The sequence below is a fragment of the Colletotrichum fructicola genome (assembly GCF_000319635.2).
Source record: "Colletotrichum fructicola Nara gc5 chromosome Unknown KSG_Nara_v1_contig02, whole genome shotgun sequence".
Lineage (NCBI taxonomy): Eukaryota > Fungi > Ascomycota > Sordariomycetes > Glomerellales > Glomerellaceae > Colletotrichum > Colletotrichum fructicola.
The window spans coordinates 6,132,546-6,152,950 of record NW_027094052.1 but is presented as its reverse complement, the minus strand read 5'-3'; the positions used below and the strand labels follow the sequence as shown (position 1 = coordinate 6,152,950).

The following is a 20,405-nucleotide window of genomic DNA, read 5'->3' as shown; positions in this document are numbered from 1 at the left end:
TCAAGGGAATGCAGGAACCACACCACTCTTACAGCATGCAGGGCACATGGGGTGGGAATAGGGACAGCACGAAACGGAATAATTAAGAAGTCGTTACTGGGTGACGGTCGCTTCGGCAGTCACTGGAGAGCTTCCTGTTCTAGCCCAGCGGAGCCGAGGGAACGTCTCGTGCTACTTGCTGCTTCTAGACTGTGTTCCAAGGAGAAGCATGGAAACAGATCCATCTTATCAGAATGGCAAAGCCGTTGGAATCTGGTCTGAAAATTCCTGGGCCGGAGTGTTCCTTGCATGGAGTGGAGTGTGTGATGATTGTGCTTGCTTTGCAGGATCGCCAATCAGATATCTGAGTGGTCGAAATGGAAAGGACGCTCCATGGGGGGCAACAAGGGTGGTGTCTCCCACATCACGGCGCCGCCCTCTTGCAGTACCGTCTGAAGTACTGCCGCACGGCGCAGCATCTGTCAAGAGAATAATGAGCTATCGAACCCGACTTCTCGGATCACCTGAGATATGGAAATGGTCTTCAGAATTGAAGACAGAGGAATGTTCAATCTCCAACAGCGCTTTCAATGGCGGCCGCACGCCCTGGAAATATCGATCCTTCGTGTGCCATTTGAGGACTACCCATCAGGCAAATTCGGACCAATGCCCTTGTCACTTAATTAAAAATGTGGACTTGCGTGGGTGTAGGAGGGCTCTTCAGCAGAATTTCTCCGCTAAAGACCACGGCGGTCCTACGATAAAAAGCAACTATCGCGACGGAATCGCCCGTCTCTCGAAGACCAACAGGCGTGGTGGCCTATCGGAAGCAATCTGCAACGAGAAGTGGATTGCCTGCCTCTCGGATGCTATGGGATGCATGCCAAGACCTGGTTAGCGGGACGGGTTGGAAGTCACAACAGACCAGAGAATGATCTGTCCTGGATCGGTTGCTACGGTTGGTTATCCCCGAAGGTGAGTGCTGACTTGGTGGAGACGGGCCGTGGCCCATGAGTTGGACACTGTCTCCAATGTCGCGACTGAAGTCAAGGTTGGGATCATGGGATGAACACCTTTGTTACTTTTGAGTTTGAGTGTTTGAGTTAAGCTCATGGGGCACGCGAGTCGGTGCGTTGCGGGAGGTCACATAGACCGAAAAATGGTCGATATCAGAACGAATATGACCGTACCTCATAGCTGAGCCGGAAGCCGAGTGTTACTGTCGTTTTCGACTCGCCGTTCTTGCCGATGGCAAATACCGTTCTGGTGATTCGCCTCGGCCTGTGGCAACGGCGGAGTCGCATCTCCCCATCTCCCCTGCATCTCATCCACCCATCTTGACCGAAGAGGGTTACATCCACCATCCCGGCTCCGTGGGCCCCGGATCAGGATCTGGGCTATCGAATTTTCTTCCATTGTCCGCCGCATAAAACCGTTCGATTGACAACCCTCACATCAATTTTTCGCCCCCCAACAGCGGCATCCCGCGCCAGGGGTGGCAGCCTTCCAGACATGCCATGCCGCCCAGTGCGGCTAGGACGTCCGTCGCGCGGATCCGGAGCCCTGCAGCCAAAGGTCGGAGGCGCTAGCCAACGGATTTTAATCTATTCTCAACGTCTGACAGGCATCCGTCTATATAGCTAGCGAGGTTCTGTGACTGCACGGCGGAACGCCTTCCTCTTGATCTCTGAACACAAGTTCCGGACCGTCAATTCCGCTCCCACTTCCCACGCATTTTCTGCGCGTGTTCGTCTTTGCAGAGAATCAGGTGTCTTCGCCATACGGAACACAGGACCACATCTCCTCCTTCTCCCTAATTCCCTTGTCCTGTTCGCACGCGGCGACCCTGCACTCCGTTCGTCTTCCCAAAAAACGAATACCGTCAAGCAATGCGTTCCATCAACATCGTGGCTGCGGCTGTTGGGCTGCTGAGCGCACCGGCTCTTGCTTCTCCCATCGAGACGCGCGATGTTCTTTCTGGCCTGCAGATCCGGGCGATGGACGCCCTCAAGGCAGCCAACCCCGGAATGATGAACAAGCGCAGCAGCTGCAACATTTTCAACGCACGCTATCGCCGGGATTGGTTCGTACTTCCCCCACAGTTTCATGCAGATCGCGCGTAGGTCCTCGGTTGCTAATATGCGCGTGAAGGGAGGCATTCTCTGAGAAGGAGAAGAAAGCGTACATCAGTGCTGTCCAGTGCATGTTGACGTCGCCCTCGAAGTCAGACCCGGAGTTTGCCCCGGGCGCCCGTAACCGTTATGATGACTTTGTTGCTGTGCATATCAACCAGACTACCACCATCCACGGCACCGTAAGCAAGACATCCACCTTTCGGTGCGATCAAGTCTAACGCAATGATGTAGGGAAACTTCCTGACGTGGCATCGGTATTTCACCTGGGCTTATGAGGAGGCTCTGAGAAACGAGTGTGGCTACCAGGGCTCTCAACCTGTAAGTGGACTATCTTGATTGGACATCTTTGATTTCTCTCTTTCAAGCCTGAACACTTCTAATCAACAAAAATAGTACTGGAACTGGCTCAAGTACCAAGATGATTTGACCAAGTCTCCAATCTTCGATGGTAGCGACACGAGTCTCAGTGGCGACGGTGCCTTCGTGCAGCATAATGGCAGTCTCAGCGGTGCCGGCGCCATCTGGTTGCCTTCCGGTAAGGGCGGTGGCTGCGTAGAGAGTGGTCCCTTCGTCAAGTAAGTATCTCTCTACTCCAATCGCGTAATGGAGGCAAGCTAATATCTGCACAGCATGACAGTCAACCTTGGACCTGTGAACCCTGGTATGGATGGCATGGAGGCCAGTCCCGCAGGCAGACTCGGCCACAACCCTCGATGCCTGAAGCGTGACCTCAGTTCCTATACCATGACGAACTGGATGACGAACGAGAACATGGCCAACATCACTATCGGAGCTGCTTCCCGCAACATCGAGCTTTTCCAAAACGAACTCCAGGGACGGTTTGCAGACGGCTTTCTCGGCATGCACGCCGCAGGCCACTTTTCCGTCAATGGAGAAGCGAGCGATCTATACTCGTCACCCGTTGACCCTTCGTTCTTCCTTCACCATGCGATGGTCGACCGTGTGTACTGGCTGTGGCAAGCTCTGCACCTATGGAACGCTTTTGAGGTTGCTGGCACAATTACGATCAACAACAGACCCGCGAGTCGGAACACAACCGTGGAAGATGTTCTCTACCTTGGAGTCTTGGCAGAGAACCGCACGATCAGCGAGCTGATGAACACGATTGGCGGATCGCCACTTTGCTACGTCTACGCCTAAGCGCAAATCGGCCAGTGGATGACTGAGGCAAATCAGAAGTGAAGGAACCATAATTATTATCGTAATCACTATTGCCAAGACTGGACCTGAACGACTCGGAGAATGATGGTCAAGGTCTACATGTACATATTTGAACTTCTTGTATCTACTTGAGTAATGGCATCCATGGCCGAAGGAATGCGACTTCATGAAATTTCCAAATAATGATTCTATATGAAGTGTAAGTCTTAATCTAAGAATTGAATTGTCCGTTAGGTTGGCTCTAGTTGTGCCGTAGACTTCGCAAAAATCATCGCGACTTCTAAGACTCATACTTCCGTAGTAGAGGATCACTCAAGAGCCGTTCCATGGCCTCCCGTTGAATGCATATGCTGACATCGAAGTCGCCAGTATCCGCAACATCCATGACTTGGACAAGACCATCGATCTTGGGCATGACTCCCTGGACATACCTGGCCACCTGCTGTGTTCCAAAGAAATCAAGCTCATAGGCTTGTGCCCTCACCCAAGACGTAACAAGCGTATGGTGTTTGCCCAAGAAGGCTTGCCACAGTCTTTGTGGACTAACTTCATGAGCGGCATCATGGATATAAGCTGCGACCGCATCTGGGGTGAACATGTCCATCATTCCTCTGATCGCAGCCGCGACAGGCCCCAATTCCGTTGTAGACGCCTCAACTCCAATCTTTTCGACATATCCGAGAAGCAGAGGAGACCCGACAAAAGTCTCGGGCAAGGGCGGGCTCACTCTTTGGCGAAGTCCCAGGGTGATGTCGAGATAAACGTTGTTCTGTGTATCCTGGAGATTTCTTGCACGGTTGATGAGAGTCCACACATGTGCCAATGCAGCATCAAGTCGAGATATGCGACAAGGCGTCATATCGGCAGGAAGACTTGCTTGCGCAGCTTCTTTCATCCTCGCTAGCTCGCTGGACGAGAAATGGATCTGGTAATGATCAACTGGCGCAGCCATGTCCCATGTTGGCCATGGCGGAAAGGACGACGAGCTGAGTTGCGTGTTTCCCATCTCTTCAGCAGATGGCATTGTAGCTTGAGTGGCAGGCTTCGTACCAGAAGGGAAACCGGGTGCATCTTCCGCCCACCAGTCGAACCGGTGCATTGGTAGTGATCGAGCCTTCTGGATCTTGGCATTGTCGGATGCTCCTCCATGGCTTAGTTGTGCAACTTGATCAAGCAGAGAAGGTTCAAAAACTGGCTTGACAATTTTTGAGCCCCCGGATATAGACTCTGGATGCAGCAAAGCCCTTGATCGCGCAGCCCAGGAGTTCATGAAGGTCATTAGGCAAGCGGCATCTGCGAGTGGGTGTGCAATCATTGCGCTGATCCCTATGCCTCCGCATCTGAATGCCGTGAGCTGAATAGCCATGCTGGGCAATCCTTCGATCGCATTGAGGGATGATAGCGCGATTTTGGTGTTCGGTAGGAAGTCGCTTTGCTGAAAGTCGCTCGCGTTCCACTCTTTCAGACTTGTTTCTCTCTCGTTTCTGCTCGGAACGACTTGGTCCAAATTGGTATCGTACTCTGCAACTATGAGCTCAACCCCAGGGTCTTCTGGAGATCCATGGGATACGACTGGGCGGCCAAGATGACGCTGAACTGCATCGTTCTTCACCATGTCCTGGGTCGCCCATTGGATTTGCCCTGCAAAATGAGGGAAATCTTCCAGAGTTTCGCTGAGGGCTGATCCAAGTATTTCGAATAGGCTCGGGTATGGCAATTCCACAATATCATTCTTATCGTAAAGCCATATCGCAGCGGTAGGCGTGAATCGTGCGACTGTCGCGTCGATGATTGAAAGCTTCGATACGGTGGGTTCCGGCGCAGGCGTCTTGGGAAATATCCTGCGAGTCGCTTGAAGCCGACAGCGCCCAGCTGCACTTTGCGAATCTCGGGTCGTCATATTGGCTCGCTATGGATTCAACTGTCCTCTGAATAACCACCGAGATCGCAGGTGAAACAGAGCATGGTGCATCTTTTAAAAAGGCTTCATCTCGCACAGACAGGTCATGGTAGCGGGGATGCCCCGGCGAGATCCAGGAGATCGCACCGAAGATGACTGGGTCCGGTATGAATCATTCTGTATCATCACCAGATCAGACATGGAAGCCCTCAGTGATTGGGCGCTTGGCCTGAAATGGCGCACGGGAGGGTCCGAACCCCTGTTGATCTCGACGGCGCAGCACCAGTTGGACATGGTTCGGCCGAAGCGAGTAAGGCGTAGCAAATGTTATTATCGACACCTTCTTTCAGTTGGCACGGGTTCGAGCTTTAGGCATCCAAGTGGGGGGAGAATACGATATGCATTGGAGACAAAATGTCCGAGTTGGAAACAAGCTCTAGAAATAAATGAAGATGCCAAACAAAATGAAGCAGCTGCCCAACTGATCTCCAGGATTTCTCAAACCACACGATAAACAACAACTGTGTCAGTGTTGTGCATCTTCGATGGAAATTTGCACCCAGACACACTACAGCTACTTCGCGGACATCGGTGGCCGTGAATACAACTTGGATCGCCGCAATCCAAGCCGGCCAGACAGGGCGAGTGGCGAGCCACTGCACGAAGAGCCTGGAGATCTTTACCATCTAACTTTGGGCCATGCTTATGCTGACACGACCCGAAGTTTCTCAAGAAGTGGCAATCCCCAAGAAGATGGAAATTGTTGCACATTTTCCGAATTTTCATCAAAATCACGTCCTGCGGCATACAACTCAGGGGAGAGTCAACACGCTCGCCCGCCTTGTTGCGAAGCACCACACTCATCGTTTGTGCTGGAGTCGTCGTGGACGACGAGTCAATCCGAGTGGTTGCCAAGGTTGATGGAGCGGAAGCTTTCGAAGCAGCGGCTGCATAGCCCGTGGACGGTGTCGTCGGAGGGGTGAGTTGAGACGATACCCGTCGTTTAACGCTTGGGAGCTTCTGCGCCCTGAATACGCTGGGAAGGGACAGGACTTGGAAGCTGCCCCGAAGATCTGCCAGCTCCCTCTCGAACGGGGGTCCCTCTATCAGTAGGATTTTGCTTTGCTTCGGGCTGTCGGCAAGATGTCGCTCAAGTAAACGAGCGTACCCATTGTCGCCCGATCCGCCTAACAAGACACGGCGACAATGCACGTCGTTGAGACCAAGCTCAAAGTTTTCTAGAAATGTCAGCGTGTTACATCCTGCGGCTTTTTGGAGCTGCTTTTGAGGTACCTTTAACCTTCTCATCCGCGCATTCTTTGCCGTTACCAGCATCAACAAAATCACAGAGATATGATCCCCTATTGAAGCCTCTCACGAAGTCGTTCAGGGTTTCCACATTTTTCAAAATCTGGGTATCATGGTAAACTTTGGCAAGACCCTTGAGGTTGGCGTATATTCGTATCATCACTTGAGAATGGTGTGGCATGTCAGCGTCCAACTCAGGTAACTGTTCCAAGATAGTTTGACGCAGCATTCCTGCTGCTTTCTTGCCACCCTCAAAGCCTTGAGTAACGAGTTGATCGGTGAACTAAGATTGTTCAGCTTAACTATGGGGTGGAAAGATGTGAAGGTAAAGCACTTACCGGCATACAATCGCCGTCGATGACCACGGAAGAAAAGGAGTATTTATCCTAGCATCGTCAATTATGTAATTCAAACCGGCGACGAAAGCCATAGCATACCTTCTCAGACTCAAGCTGATTAATCTGCAGCTTCATTTCAGCACCACTCTGTTTCACAGACTTGATGTAAATGTTCTTCTCTTCCAGGCTCTGCTCAGCTTCAGCGAGCCTGCGAGTGAGCATCTCAACGTGATTGAACAAGTCCTGCGCCAAGTAAATCAGCACCCACTCAAATGATTGCATCGAGTTATTCAGACTCACGACGATCAAGGCGGATTTCCGGTCGTCCTCGACTTTACAAATCGTCCATCTTTCCTCCAGGTTCGCGACATCAAGGATAGCTGCCATTTTGATTTTCAACAGCCCAGAGAGCTGCGGACACTGGGACTGAAATTGACCGTGACCAGAATTCGCAGGAAAGCTTTCAAAAGACGATGGATAACGGTGCCTGATATATGAGCGTGTAGTATGCCTGGCTGTCTGCCTAGGAGCCCAAGCCCATGGCTCAAACAGGTGCTGCGGGGTTGCATTATCACTGCAGGGGATCATCGAATGAGCTCAGGCTGCAGACACTGCGATCCATCCATTTCAACATGATTGCACCAACAATACGACAGCTGTTGGAGACTTACGGGCCGGTCGCATAATGGTCGGGGGCTGAGGGCGAACGGTTGGCGCTTGAGGAGCAACGACTCCGCCTCGTGTTGGTTGGGTCGGACCGCCAGCAACAGGAGGAAGCCAACATGACCGACCAACATGCAAGTCAACGAACACCCCAAGCTATGAAGTAATCTTTCATTCCGCTTTCGCGAAGCCTCCGCTTTCTATGTCCGGCCTTGGAAGGCCTTTGTTCAATGTGAGGCGCAGCGCCCGCGATTTTATCGAGACCAAAATTCGGATACCAACCCCAATTCCCGGAAGAGATCGGTAACCTCTTGAGCATCCACTCTGTCGTAATCATGCGATGCTTTGTTCTCATACCAAGCCTAGAGATCTGTAAGTCACCGAAGAAATAAGTTGGTAGTACATAATGGTTAGGTTCAATCGTACCTTTGAAAGCTTCCACATCGTATCCAAGTTCATCACCTCTCCATATCTGAATCCGTATCGTTCACACTTGAGATAGATTAGTGAAACTTCTAATTTCATTGAAGGCCTTCGTTGTACTCACCCACTCCGCCGCTTGTGTCTGGCTGCCGAAAACGTGAATCGTGCCGCAAGCGAACCTCACGTCGGTCCACCACGTCTTGAGAGGTGCGGAGAAGTGAACCACGCATTTTTCGGTATCCACTTCGTTCCCATGAAGTTGAATGCCATCATTGTGACTGTGAAGTTCATCTCTCCATCGACCGTGCCGGATTTGGAGGACAAGCTGACGGAGGATGAGGAGGAACCATGGGGACCTAGTAGCATCGCAGCCAAGCCGAAGCCGCACCAGGCGCAGTTCGTCCACCACGACCGGGCGTCTTGAGCCTAATCTTGCGATCAAAAGTGATTCGACATTAACGTAAAGATGCAACTTACCACAACAAAGGGCGTGGGACTATTTACAATACTGTCAGCAGCGTTCGTTACAATATCGTCTTGGACACTTTACAGGTGAGAGAACGGATGTGCCATGCAAATTGGTGTCGGGGTATGAACTCCAGGCTTATGCAAAACTACATGGTGGGCGGCATCAAGCTGTTGAAATGAAATGCGCGCTTGTTCCTCGCTGATGCCGATTGATTCGGCAATATCTTGCGTCGTTGGCGGACGGCAGTTCGCGAGGTAATACTCGAAAATACGGTATCGAACTTCTCGCGTAACTTCGTCCATATTGAATTTGTGCGGATGAAATTGTTCTTTGTGGTAACTGCAATAACAACTAAGAGTTCTAATTGTATTTGCAGCTCAACATTGGGCATCAGTCCGCCTTTATTTGACGAAGAATATCCCGTGTCAATGTTGGGTATGGTAGAGATGATCAGTAATCACTACACTATTGCACTGATGTTATCCACAGCTGTCATGTGCAGGGCGTGGCTTTGTGAGGTGCAGGGCGCAGGGACCTTGGTCGATGGCCAAGAGTTAATCAAGGGTGGAAACAGGACCGTAAAACATTACCGCAACCGTCGACTTGGGAAATGTGGTGCGTGTAACTACTAGATGTGGAGTGCTGCTCAGGTGATCATGCAAATGCTGTTGATAACCTTACCTCGCAACCTAGAAGTTTCATCCAATATAAACACAAGGCGTGTCACGTTGAACATGTTGTCATCCGTCGAAACAGATATTATGGCCCAATGTATGCTTCCTAAGAAGACCCTGCTTTTATTTGCTAACTCGAGCAGCATCACATGCAATTTTGTGAGAGCGACTGAGGCTGTCTTTGAATCAAGAATGATGTACAACATTATGGCATACTCTGCAACTAGTCCTTCATGAGTCTTGGTTTGTAGTGAAGCTGTCGAACATACAAGACAATGCTTAGGTGGGTTAAATGAACAAGAATCGGTGATACTGCGAAGTGCCACATGAAGCTGTGAAACCGTCTTAAAATAGAATCGGGTGTTCGAAATGATCCAATTTTCGTTTTTTCACGTGTGCACAATCACTGTTGATGCACGTCTAGTTCGTAGCATGTCTACTCTATTTCCTCTTTCTACTACCCTCTTTGGCGCACCTGTTCTGCGTCTATCGTTGTGAATCTCTCTCTTGGACACCCAAGAAGAGCAAAACTCCGTAAACCCAACCCTGACCCTTTTGTAATCACCATATCTATAGTTCCTTTACCAGGATATCATCCGTCTGAACCACAGAGCCGACAACAAAGTCGTGAGTGCCGACAGCCTTGTATCCCCATTTCTCATACGCCTTCCTTGCTCGGAAGTTCTCTTCCCACACGCCAAGCCAGATATTCTTGAAGCCCTGCTTCCTAGCCATGTCTTCTAACTTGTCTGCAAGTGCCTTGCCGGTGCCAGTGCCGTGGGCCTTGGGGTACAAGTAGATCCGCTGCAGCTCGACAATGCCCTCGAGGTCCGCGACACATGGCTCCGTCGAGCCGCGGGTCAACATGGCGAAGCCCAAGATGTCGCCGGCAGCGTCCGTTGCGAGAATGGTGTCTTTGTTGGTATCTTTCAAGTCCTTTGTGACTGCTTCAATGCTGTATGACTCGTCCAAAAACGCTTGCAGCTCGTGCGGCTCTACTGAGTGGCCAAAGGTGACGGAGAAGACATGCGCGCCCAGCTCCGCGATTGTCTTGGCATCATCGAGTGTGGCTGGCCGGATGTCGATGTTAGGACGACCGTCCGATCGGATCTTTACTGACTTCGCCATGGCTGCGGGAGTGGCCGATGAGAACGAGATCGGGCGCTTGAGGAGGCGGCTGACTTGACGATCTCGTGCGACGGTGAAGGGATGATGATGAAACACAAAGAGTGACCTGTACGGATAGCCCGGATTAACTTTCCTGCAAATCGGAGACCCGAGCAGCTGGGCCTTTTGTACAGATTTTGAGCATCGCGTAACCGCTTTCATCGTTGCAAGAACTGGATCTTTTGTCGATCGATGTTTCTGGAAACCGCGAGACACGTCGCACTAACTCTAAAAAATCCGGCAAGGCGCGTTTACTGGCTGCCCTTTTTCCGAACACATGGCAAGTCTCGCCTTTGTTGTTGCGCCTTGTTGTCAATGCCATCCCTGAAAAGGCAAAATCATTGGTCTCGGCGCCGATGGTCCACTTCGGCCTGCGCCCTTAGCTTGACACGGGCATCTCCATAATGCCTAGTGCTGTAAAATCTCCCCCATAATTAGGGCGTTCATGGAGCGATCTAGGTTGTCAAGTCTTCGGAGCTGATCCCCGAGCCAATCAAATTTACATCATTGAGAGAATTCTTCTCGCAGATCATGCGGAGATCGGTAAAAATGCAGTTGAAATGCAATTGAAATGTTGGCTGCGCATGGGTACAACGTGGCGGCAAGGAAGCCGCCGTTCCGCCATCCCGCTGGATCCCGGACCAAGACCGTTCAAGCCACCACCAACGAGAGATCGAGTTCGATTCGAAGATTCTGATGTTTGAACGGCGCCAAGACAGGGCAGTCAAATGTTCGAGGAAGCTAATTGACCATAGATGATCATGAATTCGAAGGCTATTAAGTATATCTAAACAAAATGCTACGCAATTTTCCCAAATACCAGAACATCCCGAGACCCTTCTATAACCAACCTGGCCGGGTCCTTAAGCGCTCTCAACTTTTTCTTCCGCCGTCTTCTTCGTCTTCGAGCCAAAGATTACGATGCAGATCACAGCAGCAGAGGACACCATGACGAATAGAGCACTCACTGTCGAAAACCAACCGACACCAATGCCCTGGACTCCCGGAAGACATACTGCTGTCGCAATAGCGGCGAATAGGTACCTAATGAAGTAGTTGCTCGCTGTGGGTTTCACGTCAGAAATGCCATCTTCATGATACAGAAAGACGAGTTAAGTCGGTGAGTTGGAAAACATACCCATGACTTCGGATGCCCGGTCTCGGAAGACATCTAGGCAATAACTGTTTAGGCAAGGAAAGCAGACCATCTGAGCAACACCCTGCACAAACATGCAGATAATGGGGAGGGGGATGCCTCCCTTTTGTTGATCGATAGCCCATCCGTAGATGATCGCACTTCCTGGAATCACCAACCCCATGGCAACAAAAGCACTTCGGAGTCGGTCCTCCGGCACCCGCCTACCACGCTTCTTGATCCACTTCTTGACGGTGTAGTCCGCGTAGGGGCCGCCGACGAAAGTGCCTGCGAGGTACCCCGCTCCCGGAGCCAGGAAGAAGAATCCGGATTGTAGCGGGGAAGTGAGGTTGAATCGCGGGTTGATCACGTAACGAACGGGCGTCAAGAGAACTTGCATGTTCCACAAAATCGATGATGCGGCGATGCCCTGGTTGTGTAGTTAGCTGGGGGTGAACGAACAGAATGCGTCTTACCGCGTTGATCAAAACGCGTCATGCGTTTTGAGTTGAGGCTTGCAGCTTGCAGCGGTCCAGCTTTGGCGCGAAAACCTACGATGTCTCTTAATGGCAGGAGGTTTTTGGAAGACTTACCACAAGAAGAATCCTTGGATGACGGAAGAGGGAAATGACGCGAAACGGGTTGGTCCATTCCCAGACCTGTCCAACTTTCTCCTTGAAGGTGAGCCCCTCCAGCTCTTCAGACCACTTGCCATGGCTTGTTTCCGGCAAGAACGCAACAGCCAGGATCATTGCCACTCCTCCCACAGTACCTTGGAACCAGAAGAGCGATTCCCACGTAGAATAAGTCACGATGACGCCTCCGAGGAAGGGGCCAAAGGCAGGTCCAATTAGAGTGCCACCTAAGAACCAGCCTAAAGCTGTACCACGCTCAGTCGGTCGATACACGTCGCTCAAGCAACTTGAGCCGACGACTAGGAAGCAAGTGCCCCCGAACGCGGTGATGCAGCGGAAGATAAAGAAAGCTGCGAGGTTGGGGGCCTTCGCAGTTGCGAGAGAGAAAGTGCAGAACAACACTGTCGAGATGACAAAAACCTGAGACATTTAGTTCAACGGAACGATGGAGAAATTGCGCAACAGCGAGAGTTGCCAAAAAGCCTATTGTGAAGACTACTATTGTACATGATGTTCGAGGTACAGTGATGATTGTGCTTACCCATTTTCTGCCATACACCTGACTAATCGGGCCCCAGAAGAGGACACCGATTCCCATGATTAATAGGAATAGCGCGTTGGAGTAGTTGATAATGGTTCCCGTGGTGTTGAAAGCCGCTGCCACCTCAGGCAGGGCCGATAATACCAGGAGGGCTGCCAGATTGACCCCTAGACCACCGAAGGACACAATGGCTGTGATCAGGATCTTGCGCTTGGGGGTGAACTTGGCGTAAACAGTCTCATCCTCACGATAGGAGAAGGGCCGGCTGGGAGTCTGCGCGAGGATGTTCACACCCTTCTCGGCGTTGGAGGTCCTCATTGCGAGCAAGTCTGGCGGCAGCTCATCCACTCGCGTGGGTACTTCTGACAGCGTATTTATCGACGACATCTTGGAGGCCTGTTCGATGTAGCGCTTCCTGTGACATAGAAAAGAGAACACGGAGTTGAACGCGATGTATTTGCCAACTTGGGTTGAACTAAAGACAGGATGAAAGAGAATCGCTGACAAGGGAGAATTCGGGATTTTGCCAAGAAAACAGTCTACTCATTTCAACAATAGCCCAGCGCGAAACAATCCAGAAGTAGGGGACGAGCTTTGCATTTAAATACGCATGTGCGGAAGGTTCAAAGGGAGTTGAAAGAAAACGCAGAAAAAATCCTTACCCGGTCGGTCTCCACTCGGACACCCAATTCCGAAGTCGGTCAATCACAATCAATGGATCAACAGCCCCGAGACGCCTTCAAAGACATCATCCATGAATTAAGGAAGCTCAAAACCAGCAAAAAATGTTTCATTGGGCCGGGTCCGGCTAGGAATTCAAAGCGGAGCGACTCCGCAGCGGGGAACAACCACACAATCTGCAACTCTTGTTGCGTCTGCCACCTCCACTTCGGGTTGAAATCAGGCACGATATTGGACAAGGGCGCCCGCGGGGACCCACTGAGGCTGCAATTCCCTTATCTAACACCTTTTTGGGTCTGGGCCTGCGTCTCGAGGATAATGTGGAAATTTTGCCGGGGCCGGGAGCGGAGCGTGGGGGTTCCCAGGAGTGTTGGTTCCCTCTCGTGTCGGTGCCGGCGCATCGGGCAAGAAGCCGAAGTTGAAGGGCCCGAGGTCGGCCGGGACTGAGGCCACCGAGACAAGATAGACTCCGCCCTCGGACCCGCTACTGCCGGTCGCCGCATGCCGTAACGCGGAGGGAGAGACTGGAATGCCGTGTGACGATGTCTGTGAATCAGACGGCGGTCTGTCCTGGAACTTTACTTCTCACGAGTCCATTCCCTGCTGATCATAATAGTTATAGTCCGATCGCTTTGTCCCGACCTTCGAAGGAGACTACTTGACTCGACTATCCCTAGCATCCTGAACAAGTAAGTCTGCAGCTAGCATTTCTAGCTAATCAAAGCTATGTGAGGGGCTGACTTATCCTTGCAAGACATCAGAAGTGTCGATCAGGACAACGTTTACTGCATCAGGGAAGCCGTCTTTCGGTCAAGGTGTCGTTGTTGATCATGATGCAGAACAAGAAAGTGAAGTGATTTCTTCATAGCTCGCGAAGGCGTATGGTGTATTTTTTAGTTGCTAAATTGTGCTCCAACATCACGTTGCGTCCGGTCCGGGGAAAACATTCAAAGACCAATGTTGCCAGCTGTCCTTTATCTGGTCTTCCAGTCATTCTTCAAACTCCAAGCGTATGCAACCCGATAAACATCGTCTTCATGCCACCATTTCCCAATGACCTGCATGCTCACCGGCAGCTTGGTGCCGGAGCTCTTCAGCGGGCCTTCCTCGATGGTGAGCATGCCTATAGGCATGGCTAGTACCGGGTGTCCTGACTGATCAAACGGAGCAGTGTTCGCAGTCAACCCTACTTGTTTCCCGATCTTCTCTAGCGGCGATGCATCATACGGGGTATGCGAGTTGGCGATGTAGGGCAGGTTGGGTGCAACCAGCACGTCATACTTCTTGAGTGCCGCGTCATAATCGTCTCGGAGCTTCCTGCTCAAGTTCGTTGCCTTCCCCAACAGACCGGGAAACGCCTTTTGCGCGTAAACCCCGTTCAGGTATATGTTCTTGGACGAGACGTAGGCGTTGTCCCATTGCTCTTGGGTGAGGTTTTGGAACTTCTCGGTGAGGTCTGTCATCACATGGCCTCTTCTACCAAAGTTGAGATTTCGCTTGGCGAGATATCCTCCAGCCTTGCTGATGGCTGTCCACACTGCTGCGCCTTGAGAATGGAATGGTACTGAGACTTCTTCGACGGTTGCGCCGAGGTCACGTAGTCCTTGGATCGCTGCTTCCACACAGGCTTTGACACGAGGTTCAACTGAGGGTTGGTTCATGCCCTCGACCAGGACACCGACTTTGACACCAGACAGGTCTGCCGGATTTTTCAATGCAACTAGATTGTCGTAGTAATTGGGGACTTTATCTGGTGAAGGTGCTGCAAAAGACCGATCGTCGATATTGTCATTTCCGGCGATGGCTTGTAGCATCAGAGCATTGTCGAGTAGAGTTCGCGTCATGGGCCCGACGTGATCATTCGTCGGCTCGTTAGAGCCACAAGACGTGTAAGGGACAAGCCCAAAGGTAGGCTTGAGACCGTAGATACCACACCAGCCGGCAGGCACACGAATTGAACCTCCTTGGTCTGCGCCCAGAGCCATGTCAACATCGCCATTGGCTACCAGAGCTCCAGAGCCGCTCGAGCTTCCTCCACTGCTGTAGCCTTTGGCGTAGGGGTTGTGTACATGACCGGTTGATGATGAGCTACTTGTGGCTGAGTGACACATGTTCTCGCAGACTGACTTGCCAGTAATAATGGCTCCGGCCTCGAGAAGTCTTGTAACGATAGTCGCATCGGTGTTCTATGGTTGCGTATTAGTCGCCAAAGAAGCTCAACGGGTTGTGGAACAGTGTCTCACAGGGACGTAATCTTTCACGAAGTCGGTGCCCATAAGCATCGGAACACCCTTTACGGCTATATTGTCCTTCACCGCAATCTTCTTTCCAACAAGAAGTCCTCCTTTCTTCTGCTGGTCCTCAATGCGACATTTCCACGCCCACGCTGATAAGAGATTGTTGGACGAGTCAGGAAAGTGAATGTCTTCTCTCGGAAATCTAATCTCATCCACTGGTGGTACATAGTCTGCAAATACTATTAGTCCAGCCTGACAAAAGGTGCACACGCAACTCACCAGGAAGAGACATGATTCCGACAACAGATTCGTGGAATACCGCAAGCAACTTTTGGTACTCATCCTTTTCATCATTTTTCAGAGTAACGCCCAGCGCGTTGAGGCTATCGTCAAGAACTTCCGCCGTGACGGGGTTTGTCTTGTCGACGTTCAAAGAGAAGACAGACATTTCGGTATCAATAATGAGATTTAGACAGTAGACTCAAAAATGCGCACTCCATGAACTTGAGGCCCGATTCGAAATATTCGCGATCAAAGCCAGCTGATATCATTCAAGCCGATGTAGATTGAGCATCTGCAGTAGTTCTAACCCATACCTAAGTAATCTCTTAGATAGGCCCGATAGCCCTGCATCGATATCTTATCGCTATCATCAACTCCTCGCAAACAATCTACTGAATTCGGATCATCCGATTCCTCTCTCAAAAGGTCATCGGCGACTGTGACCCGGTAGCAGTACAGCTCAATCAACCCCACTATGTCCTTATCTTAGGAAGGATCAACCCCACCATCCAAGTACCCCGCAAGATATCGCAAGATGAATTAGTTCTCGGAGGAGGGGCAAATCGATAGTCTTGTGCGGCTATCTGGCGAAGAATACACATGGAACGTTTCAAATGTTGTATTAAAGGGCATGCATTGCTTGTCGCGATAAGTACGAGTTTCCGTTGAAGCCATCGGTCTTGGGTGGCTCATTCATGTTTCTCCTTAGACTATTCGAACAATCGACAATTTTTAACAACTTCAAACATGGTGCATATCGAGGAGAGTCTCCAGATACCTCGCGACTTTGAGGGTGAGTAATACTCCACCAATGGAAGCATATGTGTCTAACATCCATGTGTCCAGGCTTCGGCGAGGAGGGGTTTGATCCCAAGTGGCCCAATGGTGCTCGCATTGCCGTGTCTTTTGTTCTCAACTATGAGTAAGTTTCTATGTATGTATCGTCAAAAAGATATCACGGGCTGATGGAAAATCCAGAGAGGGAGGAGAGCGAAGCATCTTGGATGGCGATCCATTTTCGGAGCCATATCTGTGGGAGAAGGGTGCGTCAGGCGGTTACAAGGAAGGTGCACGATACCTCAATGCCGAGCAAGACTTCGAGTACGGCAGCCGTTCTGCATCCTGGCGTCTTATCCGACTATTCAAGGAGTTCGGATGGAGCTTCACCACGTATGCCGTCGCTTATGCCCTGAAACGAAACCCGATTTTCGCAAAAGCTCTGGTCCGCGACGGCCACGAGATTGCCTGCCATGGTTTAAGATGGCTCGACATCTGGAACTACTCGCTTGAAGAAGACAAGGAATACATCAAACAGAACATTTTGATGTTGAAAGAGGTTTCAGGCGAGATGCCGGTCGGTGCTTACTTCGGTCGCGGAACCCCAAACACTCCTTCCTTGTTCCCAGAGGTTTGGAAGAGCCTGGGTGGAGAGTTTCTCTGGTCCTCGGAGTGTTACAATGATGATGTGCCTTACTGGCTTGACTTGCCGTGGGAGAAGGACTTGCCAGAAGCTGACAGGGAGGGCATGCTTCTGATCCCTTACAACTATGACTGCAATGATGGCAAGTTTCACATGTCACCTGGGTTTGGCAGCTCAGTCGCTGAGACATATGAGCAATATCTCAAAAACACCTTCGATTGTTTGTACAGAGAGGGCGGGAAGTTGATGAACATTCCGTTGCATACGCGCATCATCGGCAAGCCAGGGAGATCTGAGGCACTGAGAAAGTTCATGAAGTACATCTCAGAGAAAGAGGGGGTTTGGGTCACGACTCGAAGGGATATTGCTAAGCATATGAGGGCTGAATTCCCGTACAAACCCAATGGCGAGTGGATGAAGGGTATGTGAGGTAATGGTTCTAGTCAGAGAAATTTTATGAAGGCTTGATCATTCAATTACAACACCGACGTAGATATGCAGCAAATCTCCTAGCACAAATATTGAAGTAGCTTGCTGAAAACACCTACTAGGTCTGTGTAGTGAATACATGATCAATCACTTGTCACCGCTTGCATAGCCAAGAAATTTTGTTGAGAAAGACGATTGCCAATGACGGCCGACTTGGCACTCTTCCTGGCCGTTCGAGCCTACGAGTGCCGGAACCTCCGATCGGCAGTGCGACGGCTGCTGCGTCGGAATGTTTCCGAAGTGGGGGCTAGTGTCTCACGGAAGTCGTCCGACGAAGAAAAAGCTGTCCAAAGGCGAGATCGGCACCGGTGATAGCAACCGACATCTATGTAAATCGGACATCCGCCTCCGCAGATTCACCCAGCGTTGCGGCCAGTTTGGCAGTCGAGCTTCTTGGCGGTCGTCTAATGTTATCAGCCTGCGGAGATGACGCCTGACGCACATCCCCCGGCTTCATCGCCCCCGGTCTCCTCAGCCGGAGTCCCTCCGAACCCTAGGAAGAGAGGAAGAACGGCCTGCACAAGATGTAAAAGTCGTAAGCAAAAGGTAATCGGCCATGGTTGTTAAGACATACTGGAAACCAATCTGATTTTGGAGTGTGATGACCAATTTCCGGTCTGCTCGAACTGCCGCAGGTCAGGCGCTCAATGCGACAAGGTAGATGTCACAGATGAAGCTTCATCAACTGCGTAAGTATACACAAGCTCTTGGGGAAGGTTTAATGAACGTAAGCTGAAGACTGATTCAGATACACCCGGGCATTAGAAGAAAGGGTGGCCTACCTGGAGAACAAGCTGGCTCAAATTCCTACGCCAGAAACCAACTCGACCCCAAGAGAAACCGCCAGTATTCACTCCAGTCACTCAAACAGGGACAAAAATGCTCTAAGCGACGTGGTTGCACACGTGTCGCTAGGGAATTTTGAGGCTCCTGCCTATGTTGGACCTTCGGCCGGGTTATCGCTGGCCCTCAATCTCGGCGAGATGGTGCAAGCTACAGTCTGGAACAAGATGTTGCCAGACATCCATGACGGTGCAAGTGCCAATCGGTCAACGGGCTGCCTCAATCCGGGCCCTAGATGTCTCACTGTAGAGGATCTCTTGGCTCACGGTGTCAAAGAGCCCCCGAGTGATGAGCAGGGTTCAAAGATGTTGAGGGCATACATGTCTCAACTGCACTCCAAGTATCCTTTTCTCGAGCCTGAGGAATTATGGAAGCTGCATGGCGAAAGAGTCGCGTTGGCGGGAACTCCACCGCAAAGTCTAAGCAAAGCTGAAAGATTTGGTGTTTTTAAGCTGTACCTAGTGTATGCTATGGGTGCAACATTGGTACAGTTAACACAGCGTGGGCCGGGATTTTCCCCGGAGGTACGTCCTTACTTCTTCACGGATGTTGCAAAGTTGAGCACTTGAGCTTACATATGGAAAGGCTCTCTACATCACTGCACTGCAGCACATATCTGCGGCAAGGGAATCGCGGACGGTGCAGAACATTGAGGCGATGACGTTGTTAGTCATGTTCCATCTTCGATCAACCTCTAGTCATGGACTGTGGTACATGATTGGTCTGGCGATGAGGACATCCATTGATCTTGGGCTTCACCGCGCAGCTCACGAAAACAATCTCTCTGAATCTGTGGTTCAGCGCAGGAGAAGATTATTCTGGTCTGTCTACTTACTAGAGCGGACGATCGCCATTTCACTCGGTCGACCTTTGAGTATCGCGGACAACCAGATTGATGTAGAATTCCCTGATACTTGTATCAACAGCAGCTCATCTGCATCCGGGACTGTTGGAAACGACATAACGCTGGCAGTTGTGCTGTTCAAGCTCCGCCGAATCGAGTCGAAGATTCATCACTCCATTTACCGAACAGACAAAGCCTTAGATACCCTCCGACCAAAACTCGATCGTCTCTACCAACGGCTTCAAAATTGGCGGGTGTCGCTCAATGAGTGGATGGCACCGAATCATCCCGAGCTCAACTACGCTCTGTTGCTGTACAATCGCGCTCTCAGGCTTTTAATCCAACCTTTCTTGCCTCTTCTTCCCCCCTCTGACCAGTTCTACGGACTGTGCATGAGAGCTGCTGGGGATATCTGCCAGGCTCACAAGAGGCTCCATCAAACTCTTGACTACGGTCACAGCTTCATTGCCGTTCAGACCGTGTTCGTCGCCGGGGTCACTCTTCTTTATGGACTGTGGACACAGGGGAATGAGCTTTGGTCAGTAGCACTTGCGAATGACATCCGTGCTTGCTCTTTAGTGTTATTCGTCATGGGCGAGAGAGCACCTTGGGTTCGCAAATACAGAGACGCTTTTGAGGTTCTTGTGAACGCAGCCATGGAGAAACTTCAGGATGGTGAATCGGGCTTGGCGGAAATGGCCTCAGCTCAGATGCGCGCAGGAAGACAACAGGACACGACGATAGACGGGCAGAGCGAGGAAGCTGCCGGCGAGAGGGAAATGGGACAAATGACTGATGAAAGCTTCGACCAGTTTCTGGGTAGCGTTGGAGATTCTGGAATTGCTGGTGGGGGTTTCGAAGGTGCTTGGCCCATGGTCGCTGAGTTGGCGAACTGGATCGATCAGGACAGCGGAAGCCCTGTCTGGATGCCCAATTTTGAATTGTTGCAGAGCCTTTCGGGCAATGACTAGGGATAGGCGGACGGTGAAAAAGTTCGACGGCTGGCCTAATGCAGCTGAGCCTAATATGTACGTCGGTGCTTCCAATAAAGAGTAGTAGT

At 51.0% G+C, this 20,405-nt stretch overlaps 10 protein-coding genes across 10 annotated transcripts; 4 read left to right on the top strand and 6 right to left on the bottom strand.

The window, feature by feature from the left end:
• Positions 1 to 1,868: 1,868 nt before the first annotated feature.
• orsC-6 (Tyrosinase-like protein orsC) lies at positions 1,869 to 3,275 on the top strand (the record flags this gene model as incomplete). Its single annotated transcript, XM_032021958.1, has 5 exons — positions 1,869 to 2,062; positions 2,131 to 2,293; positions 2,346 to 2,432; positions 2,508 to 2,689; positions 2,744 to 3,275. 5 exons carry the CDS (start codon positions 1,869 to 1,871, stop codon positions 3,273 to 3,275), a joined length of 1,158 nt encoding a protein of 385 aa, XP_031881135.1.
• A 301-nt stretch (positions 3,276 to 3,576) lies between these two features.
• Positions 3,577 to 5,196, bottom strand: CGGC5_v004515 (Acyltransferase; the record flags this gene model as incomplete). Its single annotated transcript, XM_032021957.1, has 1 exon — positions 3,577 to 5,196. One exon carries the CDS (start codon positions 5,194 to 5,196, stop codon positions 3,577 to 3,579), a length of 1,620 nt encoding a protein of 539 aa, XP_031880987.1.
• Positions 5,197 to 6,199: 1,003 nt separating this feature from the next.
• Positions 6,200 to 7,229, bottom strand: CGGC5_v004514 (uncharacterized protein; the record flags this gene model as incomplete). Its single annotated transcript, XM_032021956.1, has 6 exons — positions 6,200 to 6,299; positions 6,365 to 6,434; positions 6,490 to 6,787; positions 6,843 to 6,890; positions 6,942 to 7,085; positions 7,143 to 7,229. The coding sequence occupies 6 exons, from the start codon at positions 7,227 to 7,229 to the stop codon at positions 6,200 to 6,202; spliced, it is 747 nt and encodes a 248-aa protein (XP_031880989.1).
• Positions 7,230 to 7,759: 530 nt separating this feature from the next.
• Positions 7,760 to 8,699, bottom strand: CGGC5_v004513 (uncharacterized protein; the record flags this gene model as incomplete). Its single annotated transcript, XM_066151302.1, has 5 exons — positions 7,760 to 7,867; positions 7,932 to 7,997; positions 8,053 to 8,354; positions 8,406 to 8,424; positions 8,547 to 8,699. The coding sequence occupies 5 exons, from the start codon at positions 8,697 to 8,699 to the stop codon at positions 7,760 to 7,762; spliced, it is 648 nt and encodes a 215-aa protein (XP_066009602.1).
• A 942-nt stretch (positions 8,700 to 9,641) lies between these two features.
• Positions 9,642 to 10,199, bottom strand: CGGC5_v004512 (putative N-acetyltransferase; the record flags this gene model as incomplete). Its single annotated transcript, XM_032021954.1, has 1 exon — positions 9,642 to 10,199. The coding sequence occupies one exon, from the start codon at positions 10,197 to 10,199 to the stop codon at positions 9,642 to 9,644; it is 558 nt and encodes a 185-aa protein (XP_031880991.1).
• Positions 10,200 to 11,101: 902 nt separating this feature from the next.
• On the bottom strand, positions 11,102 to 12,867 carry DTR1-0 (Dityrosine transporter 1; the record flags this gene model as incomplete). Its single annotated transcript, XM_032021953.1, has 4 exons — positions 11,102 to 11,301; positions 11,377 to 11,803; positions 11,967 to 12,428; positions 12,550 to 12,867. 4 exons carry the CDS (start codon positions 12,865 to 12,867, stop codon positions 11,102 to 11,104), a joined length of 1,407 nt encoding a protein of 468 aa, XP_031880990.1.
• An 892-nt stretch (positions 12,868 to 13,759) lies between these two features.
• CGGC5_v004510 (uncharacterized protein) lies at positions 13,760 to 14,087 on the top strand (the record flags this gene model as incomplete). The annotated part of the gene is made up of 3 exons (XM_066151301.1): positions 13,760 to 13,793; positions 13,853 to 13,919; positions 13,985 to 14,087. The coding sequence occupies 3 exons, from the start codon at positions 13,760 to 13,762 to the stop codon at positions 14,085 to 14,087; spliced, it is 204 nt and encodes a 67-aa protein (XP_066009601.1).
• A 117-nt stretch (positions 14,088 to 14,204) lies between these two features.
• AMID-0 (Amidase) lies at positions 14,205 to 15,915 on the bottom strand (the record flags this gene model as incomplete). Its single annotated transcript, XM_032021951.1, has 3 exons — positions 14,205 to 15,416; positions 15,474 to 15,697; positions 15,747 to 15,915. 3 exons carry the CDS (start codon positions 15,913 to 15,915, stop codon positions 14,205 to 14,207), a joined length of 1,605 nt encoding a protein of 534 aa, XP_031881080.1.
• Positions 15,916 to 16,496: 581 nt separating this feature from the next.
• Positions 16,497 to 17,598, top strand: cda1-0 (Chitin deacetylase 1; the record flags this gene model as incomplete). Its single annotated transcript, XM_032021950.2, has 3 exons — positions 16,497 to 16,542; positions 16,596 to 16,671; positions 16,728 to 17,598. The coding sequence occupies 3 exons, from the start codon at positions 16,497 to 16,499 to the stop codon at positions 17,596 to 17,598; spliced, it is 993 nt and encodes a 330-aa protein (XP_031881143.2).
• Positions 17,599 to 18,084: 486 nt separating this feature from the next.
• CGGC5_v004507 (putative transcriptional regulatory protein) lies at positions 18,085 to 20,316 on the top strand (the record flags this gene model as incomplete). Its single annotated transcript, XM_066151300.1, has 4 exons — positions 18,085 to 18,204; positions 18,256 to 18,347; positions 18,407 to 19,025; positions 19,087 to 20,316. 4 exons carry the CDS (start codon positions 18,085 to 18,087, stop codon positions 20,314 to 20,316), a joined length of 2,061 nt encoding a protein of 686 aa, XP_066009322.1.
• Between the last annotated feature and the right edge of the window lie 89 nt (positions 20,317 to 20,405).